The 24,723-nt window shown below is 42.3% G+C and overlaps 1 protein-coding gene across 1 annotated transcript; it reads right to left on the minus strand.

The window, feature by feature from the left end:
- Positions 1-744: 744 nt before the first annotated feature.
- Positions 745-24,550, minus strand: edc4 (enhancer of mRNA decapping 4). The gene is made up of 29 exons (XM_072695370.1): positions 24,355-24,550; positions 23,182-23,338; positions 22,770-22,881; positions 22,578-22,680; positions 20,226-20,412; positions 19,903-20,050; positions 18,233-18,337; positions 17,992-18,101; positions 17,672-17,755; positions 17,357-17,452; positions 17,144-17,243; positions 16,170-16,350; positions 15,880-15,946; positions 15,537-15,631; positions 15,190-15,380; positions 14,906-14,982; positions 14,529-14,655; positions 13,376-13,890; positions 13,017-13,118; positions 12,596-12,739; positions 12,487-12,520; positions 11,806-11,986; positions 11,453-11,608; positions 10,040-10,155; positions 8,871-9,036; positions 8,376-8,562; positions 6,708-6,927; positions 6,280-6,443; positions 745-2,972 (listed from the first exon to the last, which is right to left on the minus strand). Exons 1-29 carry the CDS (start codon positions 24,440-24,442, stop codon positions 2,789-2,791), a joined length of 4,197 nt encoding a protein of 1,398 aa, XP_072551471.1. The 5' UTR covers positions 24,443-24,550; the 3' UTR covers positions 745-2,788.
- Positions 24,551-24,723: the final 173 nt, after the last annotated feature.

Below are 24,723 nucleotides of genomic sequence, written 5' to 3' on the forward strand. Positions count from 1 at the left end.
TAACTTTATAAACAAGCAAAAACTGTTGATTCTGCTCAAAGTGTTTTGCGAGCTCATGGCTATACATTTAGACAACTAGAACTGGACACTGTAGAATCTCAGACCTCATAGGACAAGAAATGTCTCACTGTAAAATGCCTTAAAGCACACTTGTTGACGGCTTTTACAGCGTACAATCAATATACAGCACACTCAAGACTTCGTCATCGACCTGCTACAGCTTGTCCCCCTTGCTACAGTTTATGAGCACTTTTGTTTCTTCTGCCTATTAACATAAAACAATCCTCAGCTAGGTCAGCTACAACTCCTGCCTGAACAAACAGAGCTATACTCGCTGTAGTGCATCAGTTTATCTTGAAAGAAGTGTCTGCAGTCGTTAGCCTCCTCTTCAGACTTGCCAGTATCAGTCTCAAGATCAAACACTTTGGCTTTTAAGTGCACCAAAGATGTCTGCTGGAACTGAAGTCCATGGCTGAAGAAGGAGTGTCACAAAGTAGAGGAAAAACACACACACACACAATATAAATTCTTAACCACACCAGCCCTATGTGGACAGGAGTTTCCAGTCTTATCACAGAGTATTTCGCATAGCTTGAAGCACAGCCACCACTCAGAGGACGGTGTTGTCCTCTTGAATTAAGCTTGCTTAAGATTCCTGTCTCATAGCTTGTGTCTACTCAGCAGATGCTGAACAATGTTTTCAAAGCAAAAATGAATGACCAAAGGTTTTACTGAACAGTATTTTCTTTTTTTTTTATTCCAAAACGTCTAGGGTAAAAGAAATAATTGTAAAATATACAACATAATAATCCAAAACACAGGGACCGTAACTCCAAACACAATGGAAAAATTACAAATGATCCATATTTGTCAGACAAACAAAACGAGAGCTAGGTCTTCTATGCGAACTTGGAAAAACAAGACGTTTAATAGAGCGTTTATGTGCAAGCCTCCGACATTCACGTCTATATGATTTTGATGCTTAACCCTGATCAATATTAAACATTACTAAAACAGTATTTCAAGAGCATCAAAACCATGTTTTATTTTATTTACACTGCAATTACCTGCCTAACATTGCAGAACAAGGTTAGTCTTCATTGTTGCTGACAAGAGGGATGTTCTTAACAGATACAAACTAAACAAACCCAGGTCATTTGACCACGGACCATCTGTGTTTTACTTTTTCAAAGGGGTGATGCATGAAAGCTCTACAAAGTCATAATATAAATGACTTAACGAAAGGAAATTACATTAGATAAACGTGGGTCTTACAACTGAACCTATGTTTAATGGCCAACACTATCAGGGTGGAAAACGTTTGTGGCAAAAGAGCATTTTAATCCAAATACACATGGCTTTTCTCAGTAGCATGCAAGCATTCTCAGCTTAGCATATCCCTAAGAGTTGCTCAAGATCCCCATGATTAATTACTGCTTAGGTATATCCAGTATGGAACAGGAGTAAAGCAGGAGTAAAGAGGTGGGGGGTGGGGGACAACAGGAACAACCCCAACAAATCTTTTTAGAGCACTTGAAACCTAATATTTCCTTAACATTCCTGGCTATCCCAATTAGAGCCTTCCCTAACGGGGGGGTGGGGGGTGGGGGGGGTGGTGTGTTATGCATAGGGATTGGACATTGGATCTGACATTCAGCTCACACAAAAAGCTATACAGCCCAATCTGATGGGGAATCCAGAAGCAGATTACCAATGTCTAGCAAATGGCTGATAAGGCACTTTCTGTAAAGGTGTCCTTACTTCACTGACCAAGCAGTATCCTTTCTTCCTGACTTAATAGCATTTCCAATTGTATTAACGGTGCTCCGTTTGAAACAAATACAATCAGTCAACAGCTGAACATCGCTTTTCAGTTAGTTTGCCCAACAATCAAGCAAACGGGGGCAGAGAGGGAACAACAAAACAAAATCTGTGTTAAAAGAGGATGGAGAATCAGTGCTCTTCAGGAAGAGTTGGAGGAGGGGAGGGGAAAGGAGGGGAAACCCCACCACCCACATAGACCACAGAACCAGCATACAAAACAGTCAGATAATATCATTGCAGATAAATGGCACATCTGGAGACCCAATAGGAGCACTGCAAGCTAACGAACAGCCAAATAACTGCCCCAGTTTAACATCTGAGAACTTCCAAAAACTAACCAAGAGTTCCTTTTTGGCATAAAACTTCCTTTAACGCGACAATCTGCTTTTGTGGTAAGACCTGAATTTCTGGAATCACATGTGGCCTATACATCATACACAGCACATCACCATGCTGAATAGGATCTTGCGCAATGCTGGCTGAGATATGAAAATTTCTCCACAACACAACTAACATTCGATTAGGAAATGAAATCACAAAAATCAGTGCTACAAGTCTTGGTATTGTGAGGATGTTTAACACAAAGGCTCCAGATGCACAAAAAAACAAAATCATGTGTTTGGTGGGGACAAACCTTTTCCATATTTTGGGGGGGGGGGACATAAAGAGGGGAAAAAAAAAAAAAAAAGTCTGGATCAAAAGTGCCACAAGGATCGTCTGTTGTCAAATCTTGAGGGCTTGAAAGGAAATGTAGTGCAGTGTCATCATAAAGAAAAATTACACAGTCTCTGGGTCTGGACTACAACTCCCGTCATGCAAGCCACTCCGGGTCATCTGAGCTACTGAGCGAAGCGTGGGCAGCTATACAGGCGGAGGGGGCAGTGCAGAAGCACGTGAACGTCGCAGAGACTGCAGGAGGCGGCATGGAGGTGTGGTCACATCGGTCAAATGGAAGTGCAGGGCACTAGTGGCTGACCAGACCCTGCAGCATCATCATGAGGCGGCGGGCACGCTTGCTAAGGGGGCTGTGGGGGTCCTGCTGGAGGAACTGGAACAGCTTCTGCCGCACCTGGGACAACACTGCACTCATGTGGTCTCTGGTGACCGGGTCCCCATGGTCCAGGTTCATCACAGCATCCTCAAGATAACTACAAATATAAAAATGACACACAAGGACAGAGTTACAGCACAACTATCATCACGAGAACACAGCAAATCTTTATCATTATTTGATAACACTTACAAATCACCACCCAAAGACGTCACAGTGGATCAAACTGATGTCCAGTACACTTCAGCACTAGTGGTGCCGTTTGGAACAAGCAACCACAGCAGAAACGATATACACCATGTGCAAATGTTTGCAGACAGCTACTTTAAGTTGCACCTATTGCTGCTTAGGGAGCTCATGATACCGGATATATTAGATAATCAGTACCAATACCACTGAATTTCTTGGATTCACGATACCAATTTTGATACCATGACCCAAAACCTCCCCCAATGAAATGAATATTTCTAAATGATCATCTCTTCAAGTTCTAGAACATCTTCCAAATCAAGCCTTGAAGCCTTTGAAGTACTGTATGCTTGGGGGGGGTCACTGGCCCAATGACACTCAAGCTTCAGCTTCCTCACAAAAGGTATTATTATTATGCTTTCATTTTCGTTTATTTCAGAATATGCTTCATTCTTCTTCGATGGATCTTTGATGGTTGAAGTACGGAAACCCAAATATATTAGTCAAGTGGAGCCACTGCCCACAAGTACTCTTAGCCCATTCCTCAGGAAAAATGCCAGAAGCTGGTGTCTGTCTATGCATTACGTTTGCAGCGGGTCATAGCAGCAAAAGGGTGCTCCTCTAAGTACTAAAGACACTGGTCAAGAAGGGGTTGAATTGCAAATTGCAGTAGTACTTAAAAGTGGCATTTTGGAGAAACCACTTATGTTAGTTAAGTTCAGCTATTTAAAATAATTCTTGGTTGACTGGTCTATTGCAAACAGCTTAAAAAAAAAAAAAAAAAAAGCAAAGCTGAACTTGGAAAAGGGCAAATAAAGTAAAGACTTGAAAGTAAATTTAAAGAAATCGTATATTACAGAATTCCTATAATTTCCATCATGTTTTTCCGATTAGAGCAAGCTCCTTTAATCTCTGCTTTTCAGATCGTTATTAGTTTGCTTTGAAGCCTAATCTCATTACTTTTGAGAGGCCCTTTCCACTGAGACAGCACTCCAGCAATTAATATTGGATAGGAGAAGTGGTGGTGATCTTTGATATGTCCTGATTAAAACACACACACTTACTTTAACAGCTGTACTAGCAGAGGCTGTTTGCGGCTGCTTAAAAGCTATTCTGGGACAAAGCCCCCCCCCCCCACTTCTCTTTGTTTCCCCTCGATAAAACCTGGTTAAGGATTAGTAAAAATGCCACCTGTCCGAATACAGGGTGAAATTCATCATCTGCCTTTCAAGTGCAACGACTTTGGCATCTTCCTCATTTTACACTGCATGTCACACAGAGGTCAACTTAATTACGTTACAAACACTTATGATGAAAGAAATAATAATAAGAAAAAAATACAAATAATAATAATAAAAATGATTGACTTTCCAACTGCTGTGTGCCATGTCCTGTTCCAGATGGCTAAGCTCAGAGGCCCTGTATCAGACTGTTCTGATTCCACATCTGTAGGGCCTGTTTCAATGCGTTTAAACCCTTGCTGCTGTGTTCTCAATGGTAATCTTCAGGCTTAAGAGCCATTAGCCTCGTGTTGTGGAAATGTGCTGTTCACATTCTGACCCCGTATTTCACATCAAACCCTGCTACACAAGAGCTGATCTAATTAGGACAGACAATTAGGGAAAGCCAAAACATATGACTCAACACTTTATTACTGTTCTAGCTCTGTACTTGTCAGCACCCCAACCACATATTACAGCTGCCAAAGCTATACAGTGGAATGCAGTAGTTTGGGCACCCCTGGCTTCTAGCTCTGTGACATTATAGAGCCTCTTGCATGGCAAAACATTCAGCTTGCACCTCTTGAGGTAGTTCACTGTGGAATTTGAGGCGTGTTTAAAAACATTATCGTTCTACAGATGCCATCCTTCTATTTGTTAAACACTCCCTGTGGCTCTAAAGAATGCCCAAAGCATGATTAAATGTTAAGCACCGGGGTGGGTCAGAGGGGTGTTTTTTTGGTTTTGTTTTTTTTAAAGAAAACTCTGCAAGCCAAAAGTTCTACAAATCAAATTAGTCAGCAGGATTTGTTTATAAAATGCGTCCCGCTTGTTTAGATGTTCCTCTAAAAACGACTGATTTCTGTAATGAGCACACTGGAAAGGTTTACTTCTGATGACCCATCCATGAATTTCATTTGTTGAGATGTCACAGCACAGTAGAACACCACACCACCACCATCAGTCTGCTGAATCTTTCTTTTTTCTGATTTGCCTTTTTAGCAATCCTATGAGCTACTCTCTTCCAAATATTAACTTGATCTCCACAGTTCCCGCCAGCGGTCATTCTTTCTAGGCAGCTGCTTAGAAAAGCAGCCATTGCTGATATTTGGGGCAATGGTACAACAGTATGAGAAGCTTTGAAATCTACATCACCTAGCTTTTTCCAACACTTATCAGGCCATAGCCCTAACAAGCTAATTAAGGACTGAAACCTTATGTTTCACCTTCAGATTTGCCTTTTGGAGATCTCACTGCTTCTGACTGGGGGGGGGGGCAAATGTTTGTGCACTACGCTCTTTAGGTACAGTGGCACGCAAACAGTAATGTAGGACCATATGGGCAGTATCATACAGCTGTCTCCATGGGTGGAATCCAGAGATGGCCTTGGCTTCTATAGCTCTTTCAGAGCAGTAAAGGGACTTGGCAGCGTGTGAGAAGAACATTAGGCTGTGATTGGAGGGAGGACGGCCGTTCTCCCTCAGCACACATATCTAGCCTGGTCAGCCTGAAGAGAGCTTTAATAAGCCTAGCTCAGTGCAACTCAACGCAGACTGCCTGACGTACCTGGGAGCTCCAGCCCAGCGGTCATTCATTTCAAGGTCATCGCCATGTACAGGATCATTAATGGGAAGTCTACTTTTTATCCCATTGTATAACATCCTGCTAATATGCTTATATTTTTTACAAATTGCAAGTGGCTCCTACTCATTTTAATACACCACTACTGTTTAGTTGCTGAATTCAGCATATTTGGGCAAAAGTAAAATATACAATATAAGATTGGCTAAAAATTTTCCAAAAGATTAAGTATTTAAATTCAGACTACTTTGTATGCAGGGGTATGTTGAGCAGATGGAAAACAGTTTAGAGGATTTACAGGGGTGGTATAGAGCAAAAAAAAAACTGGATTGTGTTCAGATTTCCTATTTGAAGTGTAAAACTGACTCTGAATCCTCAGGGCTAGACACAGTGCGAGTGTATGGGCAGACTAACCTGATCTTGAGGTCAGTGCGCGTGGCTAGGTTGGTGGAGAGCTGCTGGATGAGCGAGAGCAGCACCGCCTGGTGTAAAGGGCATGGGTTCTGGCCAAACACTTGCTGCGAGTCGATGGTCTCACATACATACAGCACCAGGTTTAAATCAGCTGCAGACAATGCCTGGAGGAAGAAGAAAGTTGTGTTTTTGTAAAGCAAATCAATCTCTCCATCACAGTCAAGCGTGCATGATGAACTACATTCATTACATACACCAATCAGCCAGAACACCATTTGTGTAATACCAAGTAGGTCCCCTTCATGCTGCCACAACAGATCTGAACAGTCAAAGCATAGAACACACAAGACATCCTGTGGTACCTGGCATGCTCAAATCTTAATGCTTGAGCATTTTAATGTGTTCAACACATCAACTTGGTCTCTCACCTGCTGGAAGGCCTCATTCAGCTGGCCCTGCTGCAGCAGCTGCAGGATGCTGGCCTGCTGGGCCTGGTAGTCTAGGTGGGCAGAGGGAACAGGAGTCCCAGCAGCTGAGCGCATGGCTTGCATGATGCTGGAGGTAACAGCCGCCTGCTGCTCCTTCATGGCCAGGCTCACCTCGCCTTTTACAATGCGCTGCACCTGTGTCAGGATTGAGTCCTGCAGACTGCAAACACAAAACACAGGTGTCAGAGGTCATTGGATCATGGAAAGAAGGTAGGTAGATACCAAGTATCCTTAGTATAACGATCACTGTAATTGTGAATGCATATGTTCAAAGAAATGCTAATGCATGCGCCACACTATTAGACATGAGCTTTTGGTCAGTGTAAACCAAAGTTAAGACCTAGCAAGTATAATTAGGACTGTAACTAACAACTACTTCCTTAATCAGTTTTTGGTCTATCATGTCTGATTAGTTGAAAGTGTCATTAGTCTTTAATATTTCCAATTAAAACAAAAGTTTTACTGGTATTTTGCATAATGTGCTTTCAAACAGCACCATTAGTCAAAAAAACAACAAAACAACAGAACCGATCTGGACTGCTCAATAAAAATGTTGCTTTCTTGTGAAAGGTACTGAATTAACAAAGACAAATTATATGTGATTGTCTTGTACATAAATACTTTCGGCTCAGCTGATTCTACAAAAACTCTGCATTTCTATTAACACTATTTGTCCTCTAATGATGAAATGAAGCTTTTGTTTAATTTAGTTTTGAGAGACCCAAAAGATTTTTTGGGTTCTGCAGAAGCCTACACTGCAGTCTCAGTCATCTGAATTTTCCCTCTTTCAATCATATGATGTAAATCGGCAAGTGCAAACATCATTGAGCCAACTAATCGATAAGATTTGTTGCCAACGATGATTTATTATCAGTCATCAATAATGTTAATTAGTTGGCGAGCCCCAATAACAATGCTTTTTTGAAACAGTCAGAAATAAAGTCATACACTGAAATGATCTACTGAAGAAAAGAGGGGGGGGCTATACAAGCTCTGTTTAGAATTTTACAAACCTATATTTTTTTCATGCCGAAAGCTAACTGGCTGATTTAGAAGTCTAGAGAGCCCAGAATATGATACACCAAGTTTAGTATTTACAGCAGAACAAAACCACATGGATTTACACTCTGTAATGGCTCCAGATGGAATCACTGTTTTAGTATTCATAAGGCTGAAGCAGTAATTACTTAAAGCCACGCTAACAGAATACAAAAGCAAATTAGTACAAAACTGCAATTATAAATTGTTTTTGCAGCCACAGAACACACACTGTAAGAAGGGATTTTAATAAGTGTCTCCAACTCCAGTGTAATACTACATAAAGCAAAATGCTGTGAGAAAGACTAACTGACTTTATTTGCAGAAATTAAATCCAGGCTTAAGCAAGCTTTTGCATACCAACTATTTATGCTTTGCCTTAAGCATCAAATCAATCTGTACCTCTAGAGCACAGATTATCATGAGAACGGAAAAGAAAAAAAAAAAAGAAAGCCTCAATATAAGATGTGTCCTTCGCTGAAATTTCAATAAGTCGTGACTTCCACCTTCAGTCAGAAATCAAGTGTTCGTGCAAGCGTGCGCGCACGTGCATATATGTGCATGGCTTACTTTCCCACAATCATGTGGAGCTGATGCTGAACCTCAGAGCGCACACTGGCTGCCACTGTGGTGGCCAGCTGATCTTGAGAACTCTGCAGTGTGTCAATCATCTGTTGAAGCTGACCAATCACAGGGTCTCGGGCATCCTGCTCACGTTGCTTTCTGTTCTTGACATGTGTCTCAAGTTGCTGAATATCTGTTGGGGGTTAGAGGTGTAATACAATCCACCAATTAAAACATTAACTGTCACTATTTACAATAGTCTGTGTACACAAAAGGTCCAATATAAAAAAACCTCCACCATTGTAAGAAGGTTTTTTTTTTTTTAATTTTAACCTCTCGTATATGAACATGACAAACCATCTGTTAAATGCCCTAATATACTAATTTTGTTTCTCTTTCCACACATAAACAAACGACTCCACAGGAAGACTGTGCAGGCTTTGTTTTGTTACAAATGGGTTTCCGAGAAGCTGGGTTCTGATCAGACTTAATGGTTCTTACACTCGTGGGTTCCCTGTTTAAAGCTGTCATTGATCTGCTGAAACATAGACTGGCAGCCACGCTCGAACACAGGGAGCACAATGCTCTGGAAGGCATCTTTGTAGGCTGCCTGGATGGGACCCTGCATGGCCTCAGCTGCAGCCCTGCCGATTGCATCCGTTGTATTCTGCAGAGGCATAAAAGGGAAAGGTGTTCGTTTATACAAAAATTTTCTTGTTAACATATGAATGCTTTTTCCTTAGGAGATATTAGCCAGCGCATAATAGTAGGTGGTGCAAAGCTTCCGACAAACACTATTTTAAAAAAGTTCAGGCTCTGCAAAGTGAGGTCTTTTAACATCTGCATAGCAGCAGTTATGGAATGTCATTGTTATGCGTTAACATCTGCACAATGGTCCTCCTTTTTTTTTTAGTTGTTGCATGTTTTAATAAAGTGTTTACACTTCATGCCTTCTGATGCATGTACTTCGATAAACAGAAAAGGCCAGAGGGAGAAACAAACAAAAACTCTGAAACCCACGAAAAAGCAAGCCGTGCTTGTTTACAATGTCGTGAATTACTGCAGCCTGGGGAGTGGTGAACAATGCCAGATTTAGCCCTAGTTCAGCTTTGGCTAGCCTGCTGCATGCCATTTACCGGATAAATATCCCGTAGTATGAAATATTAACGGCCAAGGGTGTAAGGATACAGCCCTCAATTCAACCCAACAGGCTAACTTAAATCAATCATCGTAGACGTGTGCTTCGGGTGTCACCATGTACTGGATGCATTTTAGAAAGATATTTTAGATTGTGGGAGGATAAACGAGTAGATACTGGATGATCGAGTAGAACTGAAGTTGACGCTTGCATCAACATTCAAAGCTGAACGTTCCAACACTGTTTGCCTCCCACTGGTGGGACTAGCAGTGGCTGGTCTGTGGATGGTACAGTCCCACCAGTGGGACTGCACTTCTGAAAGTATTAAAATGTAGAAGTAGCTCCTGTTCAATTAAAATGCAAGATACTTTAACATTATGATAGAAAGATAAGAAACTATTAGAAGAGGCTAGTGACCAACTTTCATGTCTTTTTGTACAAATGTGGGTTTTGAAAGATTTATAGTTATACCCATTATTTATACACCTCTGATCTGCTAAACATTCAGAGAATCATGCAGAATACAACAGACCTTAGACTTGACTACTTTGATGACATTTTCCTTTAGTGTTCCTTCTACTGCAGTCAGCTTAGCAGCAATAGTGTTGCTCATCTGCCCAGTCACCGGTTCCAGACTCTTGGAAATAGCTGCAATACAGTGAACATCACCATCACACCTTACAAAGCAGATACTCCATCAGTCCCTCAAACACAGCTGTGATCCTATGTTTACATACAATCATCAAAGCAAACCTTTTATGATTTCTTTCCCCCAAAACCAAACACAAAATACCCAAATATCTGTTTAATCCTCCTAGAATGCCCAGTATTTTGGTTGGACATTAGACCAGTCATTTTGGCAGAAATGGAAGAGACCCCGATTTTAGGGTTGAGATCAGGACTAGGAAATCTTTGTTACAACCATTTAGCTGATGATTTGAGAAGATTCTGAAGAATTTGTCCATGTGGTCAACTTAGCAAAATTGCTCAAGCTGAAAAGATGCTGATTTTGGAGCAGAGGCTTCTTTTTGGCAGTCTCTCATTTCTCAGCTTATAGTTGATGGCAGGCCTGTGCTGGGGTGGATCTTGCATTGTTCCTAACCATCCAACCCAATTTCCTCTTGGATGAAAGGTGACCATTTGAATCTTCTTCCAGACCATGTCTGAACTGAAGATCTTGGACTCTGCGGGTGTTTAGAAACGGCTCCAAGGGACATTCCTGACTGATTATCCTTCTCAGATCTGCACTGAGCTACTTGGACTTATCCATTGTACTGTGTGTTGATCAATCCAATTAACGCTGTTAAACAAATCAGCTGTAGTCAATCAAAATCACTACCAAAATTTAAAAGGGTTCATGCTTTTCTTTATCTATTTAAAAGCTAAGTGGTTGCATGTACAGTAGACCTTGTATGTAGGATTTTTGCCCTGCAATATCGGTGTATGGCAATGGTCAAAAGCTGATCCACACCAAGAGCCCTTCGAGCTTCAAGTACGGGAAGCGTCTAGGCTTTTTTCTGTCCTGGCACCAAAGTGGTGGAACGAACTTCCCCTGGGTGTCCGAACAGCAGAGTCGCTCGCTGTCGCACGCAGACTGAAGACCCACCTCTTCCGAGAATACTTGGGCGAATAGTAAAGTGGTCACCTTATTGCCTTGTGTTTGGCAGTGTCTAAACTTAGATGTATATTTTAGCTTTCTATCTTTTTAGCCTATTCAAACTAGCAGAGATTATTCTTGGGTAAATAGCAAAGCACTTTTGTAACTCGCTCTGGATATAAGAGCGTCTGCTAAATGCCTTAAATGTAAATGTATGTAAACCACAGCTGAACATCATATGGCTCATATGTTGGGAATCGAAGTTGTTGCTCACTATTCTACACAATCCTCAAAAATGTTACTAGCTAGTGAAGCTCTGAATGGTGATAGTCAACAGATGGCTCTTACTCTGTGGAACAGTCTTCTTCATCTCCTCGCGCAGAACTTTGTCCAGGCGACTTGAGAGCGTTGTGCCCAGAGTGTGTGCCAGCTGCTGGGCCATGTGCTCCTGAAGCTGCTGGTTACGCGCATGTCCCTCTGCCAACACCCTCTCCATTCTCCTTTCTTGTACAATAGGGAGTCATGGAATAACCACCAAATATTATTGAAAAACAAGCACCCAAAAACATTAGGTGAAGTTATTTAACTTATTTAATATAAAGTTACAATAATTACAGCAGGGTGCTTCCAACAAAAAAAAGGTCCAGATTGTCTTTAACTCTTAGCTCGTTTACATTTAATGGCTTCTAACAGAAGGATACGTTCCTGTTCCTGCTGAGTAAGCAAGACATGCTCAACATGGGCCATAATGGAGCTCTGAACAGCATCCATGTGGCCCGTGACCCTCTGCAGCAGCTCCTGTTGGCTCTGCCGCAGCTCTGCCAGCTCCCTCTGCTGGCTCCTCAGCAGCAGCAGCAGCTCCTCCTGTACCTCTGCACTCAGCTAGACCAAGAACAAGAGACACATGTGCATAAAATGCGCATAAACACACTTCACACCAAAGTGCCTCATCGGGCACTGCTGATATCTGTACAGTTATACTGGAGATCATCTTAGCCTTCATAGAGAAATTAACTACAGTAAAAGGCTTCCCCAAGTAGCCTTACATTCCTGACTTTAATAAGTTTGCCCTCATCATGGTGCTATAACAGACTAGGGCATACTTCTGTGTAATGAAATGAAAATTAAATCTGAGTGTAGAGTCCAGAGCAGAGGCGTTGAACTCTGGTCCTGAAGGGCCAGTATCCAGTGCAATCTGATAATTTCCTTGCTCAAATGCACCCGATTCCACTCATCAGTTAATTACCAGCTTTAGTAGTACCACTTAAACAATTCTAGACATTAGGAAATGTTTCAGGTTGGTTAACTAAAGAAGGTTAAAGTAACTGCACAATCACTTTGGTAACTAAAAAACCTTTTTCAGCTACATTTTGTGATCTTACCTGGTTATCTGCCTGCCTGGATTGTGAAGAATCACTGAAAGGGAAACATTAATAAGTTAACACAGTATAGAAAATGTTTGTTGGTTTCACATGGAATAGGGCAGCTCACCCATCATCCTTCTTGTTCTTGCGCTTAAGCTTAGGAGAGCCACGAGGTGAGGTTTTCCAGTCCTTCACAGGGAGCCTATGAGAGGCACGGGAGCCACAGTTTCCTGAAGATGATGCCAGACTGGCCACCTCATCATCGTGATCGCTGTCAGTCATCCCAGGGAAACAGGTATATTGACAATTTTGGATGGCTCATTTAACAATTGAAATAATATTGTGGATTGTATCAATCACCCATCCATTTTATCCATGAATATTAAATGATTACCAAAATTAGGTAATTAATCCCAATAAACAAGTAACTATATGAAATGTAATGAGAACACCATTTAAATGTCTCTATATATGCTTAAATGTTATTTTATGTATTACTATAACCAAGAATGCTACACAGGCTGCTTGGTGGATTCACAATTGCATACCTCTGCTCTGCACTGGCATCTTGGCTGTCATTCTGGGTTAGGTGGTAGGTGCGCCTGTGATAGGGGGATGACATATGCCTTTCCTTCAGGTCTTCTCTAGAGCTGAAATTATAATTAACATCACTTAATATTTTAGACCCATCACTTCACATAAGAGAACCAACAAAAGTCCGAAACAGCCAAGCAACCTGGGAAATTTCTCTTTAGCAGCGAAAGCATTTTAAGAATTCAGCAAATACAATATGTACATTATATGTAAATATACATCATCTCAAGCTTTTAAAAATGAAAATCATATCTTGCTTCTAATCAGCGATATCTGACAATATGGCCGATTATCGCGTAACCATGTCTCTCACCAGTCTCCCAGGGCATTGTCCCGCAGACTGTTGCGTGTTTCACGTGTGATGTCCGGGGCTGCAGGCCAGCTGTGGTTAGCACCATTGTCGGAGCAGGAGACAGCAGCTGCTGCCGCAGCAGCATTTTCCTGCGACAGAGCCGTCTCCAGCAAGGAGGGCGTATTGCTGAGCCTCTGCTCACTGTCTGCAGCCCCTGCGCCCAGCTCCAGCGGCAGAAGGTTGAGATCTGAGCTGTTGCGGTTCCGTGGCGATAAGAGATGCAGAGCTGAGGCAGCCGATGCCATACTATCCGCATGGAGACTCTGGAGTGGGTCACGAGCCTCAGCTGCCGCTGCGCCCACAAGGCCTCTCTGAAGAGTTTCTGAGGCGATCTCAGGGATGTCCTGTGACATGGCTGTGGAGGCTGAGGAGATGACGTCAGGGGAACGGGCCCTGGTGGGGGAGGCCTGGGGTAGTAGGATGGGCTCAATGGCCTGCAGGTCCAGGGAGAGGGGAGGGTTTGGAGAGGGCAGCACCTGCAGAGGGGGGAGTGGATAAGGGAGGGGAAGCACATGAGTGTAGGAGGCTGCCTCGCATAACAGAGAGGCTTCACGCAAAAGAGAGGGCGAGCGGACAAGAGGAGGAGAGAAACCCTTGAGTGGATGGGAAAGAGGCATGTGAGGTAAGGAGAGAGGATGCCAAATGGGGTTAAAAGTGTGTTGGAGATTTGAAACTCTAAATGCAAGAGCCAACAGCACAGAGAGGTGTTACAAATGGTTTCTGTTAGTTAAAGTTGAGGGCCAAAAAAAACCCCAAAAAACAATGGTTTCAAAACCCCATATATACACTAGCTCGTGTTCAAGGAAAAAAAAAAATACATACATACACACATATATATATATATACAAATAAATTTACAAAAAACAACATAGCTTTTGGTGCTAAGTTTGGTGTTAAGTTAAACTGAGTGACAAATTAAACTGTAGGCAAACATGTTGTGCACCTTGTACAAAGCTCAAGTTATTTGAGTACTAACAGCACCCACTTGTGGAGAATATTTAGACGGTCAGCCTGCACAAGTGAGTGTGTTACAAGCCAGATGCACAAGGCTTGTGTTTATTATGTTTATTTATGTTAAGGCTGTTTCCATTTATGTACATACTGAATAAACTACCTGGATGTTTTCACCAAGGCCTGAAATGAGGATGGAGCTGGACCTTGGACTGCTGGTGCTAAGGGCAAGGCTGCTGCTGGCTCCATCTGTACACAGCTTAGGACTCTGGGTAAGGTCCTCCGTAGCTCTGCAAAAGAATCACAGGATGCAGAGTTTACCATTTACAAAGTGTACCATTTTATATATATATATTAATAAAAGGATTGTTCGTCCAACCAAGGCTAACATGACAAACAGTGGTTATCATATCAAGTACTTACATTAGCTAAAGTTATGTTGTATAGATGAAGCATCCCTTTCAAAAATCACAAACAAATTTTCCTAACAATTTTTTTATTCTGAGCTCTAGCTTTTGTTGCTAATAACATGGCACCCACCTTGCTCCACTGTCTGAGCTGCTCATGGCTGTCACTATAGTCAAGCTGCTAGCACTGCTGCCAGGGGACGCTGGCACCTGATGAAGCACACAGCCCAAACAGATGGGCAAGATTATTAAAGCTCATTACATTAATACTTATTTAATAATAAACAAATCATTTTCGTTCACTTAAGATTTGAATATTCATGCATTCATCTAAAAAGAACAACCTGCACCTTTTGCCAATAATGTATTTATATTTTAACTGATATCTCAGCAATGGTGACTGAATGAGGCGCTTACAGATGCACTGGGGGTCATAAAGGCATCTGGTGTCATGAGTTTCGGCATGGCGGAGCCAGCGGGACTCAGGAAATCCGCGGGAGCCGGGAGAGCAGGGATTTTACACAGGTCGTTTTGCGAGCCGTTCCCACCGGACTCCTTATCTGAGCTTAGAGCCTCCATGCTCAGATCGGTCAGAGGATCTGCGAAACCTGCAGTGCATAAACACAGAAGTCAGAGCAAAGGACACGGGTGCACGCACACACAAATCCTGGAACTAAGCTCCACTCAGTTCAGGTATTACGAGAGAGATTAGCGGTTAGAGCCAGGAGAAAAGTAATCAAGTGTGCATTAAGCTGTGGCCGTACCAAAGCCGTCCTGGGAGCTGGAGCACGAAGGCATAAAGAGGGAGGCAGCAGCACCCTGGTTGGGCTGGAACCAAATCTGCACATCCTGGAGGGACCTGTGGGCCAGGAGCCAAGATTACAAAACTGCAGCTCACACTCAGACACTGCACAATTACAGCCCAGAATGCAATGAAAATTTCATGACTCTGCATGAAAGGATTAGAATTAATATCCACTAAATGCATGCAGAAGCCCTAAGCTGTACAGGCTAATGAGAATTTTATTTAGAATGCAAGGCCTCAGGGATAAACATGATAGTTTGGCTCGATTTCTGTAGAAATAACAGGCAATCCAATAGACTCACTTTGTATGCACGCAGTAAAGCTTGATCTGGATTCCTGATTTGGACTCCAAGGGCCCCTGGCTTCCCTCTGTGAACACCAAAAAAGTAAATTTGTCTCTGCACAAAAATCTGCATCATGAAACACTGGACTGTATTTTTTTTTTTAAAGGCTAGCCTGGAATGAATTACACAACTCAACCCCAGTTTCATTCTGCTCTAGACTCTTTAAATGTACTTCGTAAAATACATTTTCAATCAGCTGGTTTGATCTAAAACTGATACACTGAGAAAATCAATAAAACAGAACTAACCAGCAGTCATGCTTTCACTCTCCTCATCTGGGGGAAGTACTTCAGTGTGGCGCAGACGGGCGCGACTCACGTCCTGAACTCCAAAGCTTAGTACAGGGTGAGTAAGAAGGAATTCAGAAACTGCCGTGAAGCTGGCACGGCCCTTGTCCTGATCCTGGAGAAGTTCCATTACGTACAGAACCTGCACAACATCAATACACAGTCAGCATGCAGATCTAAGACTGGTCCATGTCCTTCAGACTCCAATGATAACGCAGTGATATTGGAGACAACAAAAACTCATCGTAAAACGCAACTGATTTTCCTCCTGTAACAGAAGTAGTGTAATGCATTACAGTTATATTAAATATAACTGTACATGCAGTTATATTAATTATACATAGAGCACTTACAAAATAAATTAGCTAAATTATCAATGTCCTCCGTTTCACATTTCTGCACCACCTCCAACAGCTGACAACGTAATCCAAATTGTCACTAGTGCAGCGTGAAGGCAAGTTAATTGAATGGTCCTTCTCCAATTGGAAATAGGTTTTGGCTGACTAGTTACTGGATTCTCAAAAAGCAGTAGCCAAATTCATAACTTTAACCAACAGCAGCCAGTTGTGTCGTGTCATTCTGGTACTTTCCAATTGGTACAGATTTCAACTGGCTTTAGTAAATAACTCTGAAGTAACCAGATTAAACTTGGCAGAAAATAAGGAACTGAACACCGGTTTAAGCACTGTAAGTAAGTTGTTACTAATAGTTTCAAGACTTTTGCAATTAAAACCTTCAACAATTTGAAAGCAATCCACAGACAGACAACAAGACTGCCTCAGCAGTGATCTTTAGGTCACTTTAAAATTTAAAGTGATTTCAGGTAATGCAGTTTGTATAGCAAGCCATTCTAAATGGCAGGCCATTAAAGTCAGTGTGAGTAAGAGCGTTTTCACAGCAGCACTGTAAATAATAGATAGGAAGAAGGTGCAGACCTTCCTCTGCACGTCTGAGAGGATGAGGCACTCGGCAGAGAGATCCAGACTAGCTTTCAGACTGGGCTGGACACTTGAGTTTAACGGGTCAGGACTAAACCTGGAACACAGCAAATGACAAAAGCACAAACTGAGAATTCTCATGATCTAAGATTTTAGTTTTTTTCTTGATGTAGTTTATCTGAATGCTGTCTCCACAGGAAATTAACCAACTTGATAGTCTGCAGGCAGGTCCATGATACTGTGCACCACATCTTCAACTCCTGGTTCTGATCTGCTCCTGTGATTAAGAACCGCCAAAATGGTACTCTAGAGCACAGCAAAGAGAAAGAGAAAAAGGTTAGTTGCAGCCAACACACCCAATTCAGCCTGGCCTCTTAGGATATGCAAGCACCATTTACAACCCCGCGTTCACATTTCCAAATCGCCAATAAAGTAAATCCCTGGTAGTAAGTTTCTAATCAGAATATGAAGCTCCTGGTGTTTGAACTGGAGCTGCTAGCTTGGGAAGGGACTGCAGTGACATACTCTGGGTCTTGTTTCTTGTGATTGTCACAGAAGAGGAGGCAGGAGAGAGGCCTTCCGTTATGGGGCTGCCATTCGTGTAGGCATCTACAGAAAAGACGATTGAAGTGAATAATTGACAATATGCAACAGTACTAAAAACAAACCTATAAAGTTTAAACAAAATAGGAAATGTGACATATAATGAACATTTTGCAAATTAGTTAACTCTTGGTATTAAATAACTGTTAATAGCAATTAATGAATTTTTTTTTTATACAGCTTCCCCTTTTGAAAACTATCACTATATATAATGACAACCAAGACAGTATAATTACGTGTACCTAGGTTGGTCTTGTCCTTCAATGTAGATCTGCCAGAATTTTACATAACCATCATGACTGGCTGTAGCCAGAACGGTGCCATCGGGGGACAGAGCTCCCTCACTGATGCGCTGCAGAAAAGCAAAACCCATGTTGAGCTTAAAGTAGTGTTGTAAATTGCAATTATAGCGTGGTGTAGCTCATTAACTCAAATGAAAATGAGAACAAAATGTGAAGCTAATGAAGAGAGATTAACACCTACCGCTGTGTGTCCTTTAATGGTTATAAAGCCCTCTTTAAGGTCTGTGGCATCCACAGGCCATATGCTGTTGCTGGAGCGAAGAATGTCAAGGTCCCAAACCTCGGCCTACAGGTAGATAAAGCACAGGCAGAGACATGATGTCAAGAGGCAGATAAAAAAATGAAAGAAAACATGGAAAGCATTAAAAGAGCAGTCAACTTCTCTCCTTAATCGGCTATTGTTAGGTGACTGCATACATTTACTAGAGCCAAATAAATAAATTTAAATAAATGATTTATACACCTTCACATTTACTCCATTGTATCTGACTATCCTAAGGAACCTGTAGGACAGCGGTCCACTAAAATGTTTTTTTTTTTTCAATCTCACTGCAAGCACTTTCTCATCCAGGCGAGGAGGTGACCCCAAACAGTACATACACCTACCCAGCATTCAGTAGCCAAAGGTGGACAGAGACGCAGCAAAAGCAAAGGAGAAGAAAACTCGAAACCAACAAGCCTGTTGTCACAACAGTGAGGAGGTGGAACAGCGGACACAAAAAAAAAAAAAAAGCAACAAGGCTGCTTCGAATCCACAGATTGGACTGTTTTTGCAAAGGCTACAGATGGACTAGATAGAAGCATGAAACCGCTTCTGTGAGAACTATGTTAACCAAAGCACAAGTGAAGGAGTTCTACTGTAAGTTTAAAAGTACATAGGACAATCTCCAACCAGCCTTCACCATCCTAGGTCTCTCAATCCACGAGCAGGATGTTACAAAGCTCTTCAAGAAAAGAGTTCCAGTCATTGGGGCTTTCCTCGGTTTCCCTTATTAGGCTTCAGGTCCTCAACTATCATTGCAGCCCCCCAAAAAACAGACTAAGGAACTACAGGCAGGTTGCCCTGGCCTCTGTGGTAAACTAGGTCTTCAAACACCTGGTCTGAACACACCCACACTGACCCTCTGATGGATCCACTACAGTTTGCATACAAAGCAAATGGGTCCGTGGGTGACGTGGTAAACATGCCCCTGCACTTTATGTTACAGCATCTCGACAGTATAGGGACATGTGCTAGTGTACTGTTTGAGGATCTGAGCTTCACTTTTAACACCATTCTGCCAGAGCTCCAGCAGGCCAGATCCCATCTGCTGGTTGATCATGGATTCCCTGACCAACAGGAGGCAGCAGGTGCGGCTAGGAAAACACATCAGACGTCTAAACACTCAGCACTGAAGTGCCACAAGGGCCTTTGTCCTTGTCGTTCAATCCCTACACAGATGACTGCATCTCCAAGCACCCATTTGTGAAAATTCTGAAGTTTGCGAACGGCACCACCATGGTAGGGACTTACAACCAATAATGGGCAACACAATAGAGGATGTAGAGGTTGCTCTTTCTGAGACAGCTGGAGAAATTTAACCTGCCACAGGTCCAAACATTTCAGTTCTATACAGCCATATAAATCATTCATATCCAGCAGAGAGGATCAACAAGTAAACTCGCTGAGCCACCACTGCCTACTCAGGTATAATCTAATCACTTATTATTACAATACATGTGTGCATCTACATTTACCCAGCAATCAAAAACCTCAATTCTTTACAATCACTGGAATATTTGCATTATTTGCACTAGTCAACAGCCTCTTTAAAAGCAAATAAAGAGCATGTGTGGGACTGTAGATTTTACCCGGTCCTCGTGCAGCAGAGCCAAGGTCTGACAAGAGTCTTCTGGGTTTTCTTCGTTGTCCTCAGGGATAAAGGGGCACCAGATAAGCCTGCGATTGGAGTTCAATAGCGTGTCCTCGGGTCTCCGGATGTGCACAATCACTTCGTCTCTGAGAGATGAGGTTAAAGGATAACAAGGCAATTTCTTTTTTTCTCCAAATCACTCAAGTTCATGCACTCTAACTGTGCATGCTAGATGAAACAGTCTAGCTCAAACTGTCCTTAACTATATCCTATATAACCTAATGGGTAAATATCATAACCCATTCTAGTAGAAAAAGATACTGTATTTTGCTGTTGTGGCTGGAGAGTTGCCAGATGAACATGTTCCCGGCCTCATCCACACAGCCCAGAAGGTTGGAGTCAAGGTGGGCAAAGGCCAGATCTGTGACCGCCCCAGTAAAGCCCTTAAGGAGTGTGCGCTCTGTTGAGCCCAGTCTTAGCACCCGGATCATTGAATGGTTGTTGGCGCCTGAAAAGAAGAAGTCAGAAGGTGAGGTTGCAAGGTAGATAGGCAAGGAAAGATAAAACTATGGAAGAACGCACACCTTCTAATGAGCACATTCAGCTACTTCAAGTTTCACCCATTGCTGACGCAAATGTGCAAATGCACACACAGCTTGTCTAGTCCCTGTGTAGAAGGACTGTCAATAGGACTCTCTGGAGCAGATAAATATGAACCTAATGCCAGGTGTGAGCTAGAGGGGTATAAAGCCCCCCACCATCATTAAGCTGTGGAGCAGTGGAACAGCGTTCATTGGAATGATGATGCTACTTCCAATACATTTGGGAAGAGCTGAGGTAGCGAACAGCCAACAAACTGACTTCAAGTCTCTTGTAGCTGAATGCAATCAAATTCGCACAGCAACGCTCCAAAATCTATCAGACAGCCTTCCCTGGACATTTTTTTTAAAATAACCAATACTTTTGTCCATATGGTGCATCAACTGTAATTGACCAATAAAGACAGAGGGTGAACCAGCATTACACGCAACGAGGAGGTATTCCGCGTAGGATGCATTCCTGCTCTAAAAAACCTCCCCCTCAGTCCTCCACGCCAAGATCCAGAAATTCATCAAAGTGCACCATCTTTCCAGGCATTTCTATTTCTTAAATGCACTCAAAAAAAACTGAATAGAAGAAAGGCTTTCAGAGTGAGGAAGGCATCCAATGCAGAAATGATGTTGTTGCAGGGCAAGTTAATGGGCAGGTCCTATGAAAGGTTTAAGTTAATTAAAATGCCATGTGTTTGAACATTACAACACTCTTATGTAAAAGTCAGCTGACAATAGAATGCGTTTATTATTGGCAGATCTGGCAAGGCCAGGAACAGATGATGAAAGTGACGGAAGGATATTTTGGTTGGTAAACATGTTATGGTGTCAGTTCCTTCTGGAACCTCTACAGGGAGGGAGATATACAGCTCAGAACTTCCATTTAGCCAGACAAAGTCTCATGCATTAGTTATTAGTTATTTAAATGTATTGTTTTGCCTGCATGAGTGGACACTATGGCTTACTTCATTGTAATGTATTTATTACTTAAATTAATAGCATTGTTTGTAATGTGAACATAAGACTTAAATGGCCAGAACATGAAAATAATGCATTCTCCACGGTCACATCAACAGTGACTCATGTTTCAACCGATGACTATAGATCATGCACTGGCAGTTAAAAGGAAAGGAGGTGCATGTCCTACACTGATATTCAGCAACTGTTTAAATGGTCTCAGGTACAAGCTGCTGAATTCAACGAGAACCTAATAGATAGATCAAGAAAACCTAACAGATAGATGGTCTAAAATGGCTGATTTTAACTAAATAAAAAAACAAATAAAAGGTAAAGGTGCACGTACACACACACGCACGTTAGGGGCAGCGAGTACACACACACACACACACACACACACACACACACACACACACACACACACACACAGCGGTGGGCAGCCAACTCCAGCGCCCGGGGAGCAGAGAGGGTAAAGGGCCTTGCTCAAGGGCCCAACAGTGGCAGCTTGCCAAGCCCGGGAATCGAACCCACAACCCTGTTATCGATATCCCGTCGCTCTAACCGCTGAGCCACCACTAAAAGTTTCACCCTAAATCAAATACAAGCCAGTGAAATCAACTATGTTTTCGCAAGAAGCACAACCAAGTTTGCCTTCAATTCAACTGGCATTTCACGTTTAGGACACTGTAAACATTTTTGTCAAATTTAAAACCAGCCCTCAATTCCAACTTTCTAGTAAAATAAAACCAAATCTATGTTCAACTTCTGCATATTTCATTCTCATAAGAATTCTTTTAATTACACTGGCGAATGTATTTCTTGATGTTTTTCCTATTCGGTTCTTACTTACATTTTAAAGTGCCAACCATAGTCCATCACTGACAAGTAAGAATGGAGGGGGGAGGGGGACTGAATTTTGGCTGTAAAGTGTCTGATCAATAGAGAGCTCTCTGATCTATTAAAACATGCACACACAGCTGTCTTAATTTGGATACAGTATGGGTTTGCCTGAGCCAATCGATGCTCAACCTACGTGGGTTTGCAAGAATTTGAGCTGAGCGATGTACAACTAAATAAATTAATAAACTTTAATAAATAAATAAATAAAAACTGCACATGCACTTACCTCCTCTGATGGCATACGCCAAGTACGCGTTAGACACTGCTATGAGATTACCATAGTAATACTTGTGCTCCCAGTCATATTTTGCCACTGGTTGGATCTTAACCTGTAAGAAGTCAGAAACAATAAGCGTCAAGATTCATCATTGGACTAGAACTGATACAACCTGTATCACAGAAATATACACTCCAATACCTTGTTGCTCCCTCGAGCTTTACTGTCAATACTCGAGTCTCGGCTGGCAATAATTTCCACATTGCTGGCAGTGATAGCAATGCAGGTAGAGCCATCATCTCCAGATAGGGAACTAGAAAGAGAGAAAAAAGGATGTTTACATTAAGAAATCAATAACAGATGACATTCACAGCTTACTGCATACAACACATTCTGCTGACAAAAGGCTAGGACTGCTGAACAGCAAGGTGCCTTAGCTCTTCTCCCATCAGAATGGCTGTCTTGCTTTGTGAAATATTTATCTAAAAAAATCCCTTTTAAAACGTTAAAAATAAAAGACACACATCAAAGGAAAATAATCACACCCCATTTCATTTGAAATTAAATTTCAGCCACAAGTCCTCAAATACAATCAATACACTGGAGCGCTTACATTGTCTGAGAGTCTAATGTGTTCATTTTATCTGAGTTGTGAGCGGTCGGCTCCACCATCGCAGTCCGAACTCCTGTTCCAATGAGGTCAGCTCCCATCAGTCCATTCAGCTCTCCATTAAAGGACGTTTTCCTTTGACTCTCACTTGCTGAAGCCTCTGTGAAAAGACGGGACAGCATTTCTTTCAGATGCTGCCACTGACGGCTGTCCATCTGCCCTTAACACACATCAGTCTTTACCTGGCATTAGATAACGATAAAGGGTTGTACTTTCAAAATCTTGAAATATTACATTCCAGTTACTCAAGTCTTTACTAAACATTATCCACAAACTTGGAGTCAGCACACAACCTTTTTTTATTATTTATTTATTTAGCTAACGTTAATATAGCTAGCTAGAACTTGCTATAGCTACTAGTTAAGACTTTAAGTTCATCACTTGTGCTAGTTTTATGGTACAAAATGAGAACAGACAGAGTAACAGTCTTTCGTTTTCACGAAAGGGAAACTAGCTAGCGAGCTACTTATCTATCTGACAAAATTGGCTTGTTCCAAAATGTGACATGCTAGCTAGCTAGCGAGGCTCTCTGGCTACATATAAATACACAGGAAATAAGAACTAGAAAACCTTCATGGCAAATTTCGCTCGAATCAAACTTGGCTAACGCAAACACACAAACAGCTATCTAGCTTGTGCTACTAACTGTTTTAATAAACAGAGGCAGCTTCAGTATCTGTCAGCTAGCTAGCAAACTAATCCAAACTGCTGCGCTGCTACAGTGGTTAGCTTACTAGCTAAGCTAGCAGGCTAAATGTTGGCGTCAGTCTGATTTAGCTAAGCCTAACTCAGAGAGTTTCCCCCCTGTTCTTGTTCAGCTCTGAGTGCTGCCTGAATCTGTTCAGTGGAACTGCCACCCGAGCAAACCTAACTCACTACAGTGCATCTTTGAGCAGTTAGTCGGTTGTTATTGTGCAGAAGGTAGCGATAGGTGTTCAGACGAAGGCTCGTAGACATCAGCTTCGCACTGCTGAGGCCTGGCTTAGTGTATATGAGTGAGAAGCGCTAAAGCTAGCTAGCTAGCTAAGTTAGCCAACAGCTAGCTAGCTACAGCTAGCCGAGCAGAAGCTAACGCTGCTAACGGGGATCCGCCTGCCCCTTTTCCCGGTTACCTACCGGCTGAATTACCGGGTCGATCCAATTTCAAGATGTCGCGAAGGTGCTGGGTCGCGCCCTCTATATCTATGTTGGAACTTGAAGCCATAAGTCGGGGAGCGGGGCTAAACCTCTGGAATATGACAAAATTCCCACTTAGTTTTCTCCGTCTGCGCCCCTCCGAACAGCTCGCAACTGCTTAGACTTCCGCCGGTGCTCTTACGCTTTCATTCCCGCCACGCACTGCAGCTGTTTTCAGTTCCGTCGTCATGCACGGTGAGCTCTGCACGGCAGCCTGGCTTTACACGCCAGTGTTTCATTGCTCTGAACGTTTCACTAAACGGAGCTGAGATTGCGCTGCCTCAACCCAGCTTTTCAAAAGAAGACCGC

Source organism: Salminus brasiliensis, chromosome 13 (genome assembly GCF_030463535.1).
Source record: "Salminus brasiliensis chromosome 13, fSalBra1.hap2, whole genome shotgun sequence".
Classification (NCBI taxonomy): Eukaryota; Metazoa; Chordata; class Actinopteri; order Characiformes; family Bryconidae; genus Salminus; species Salminus brasiliensis.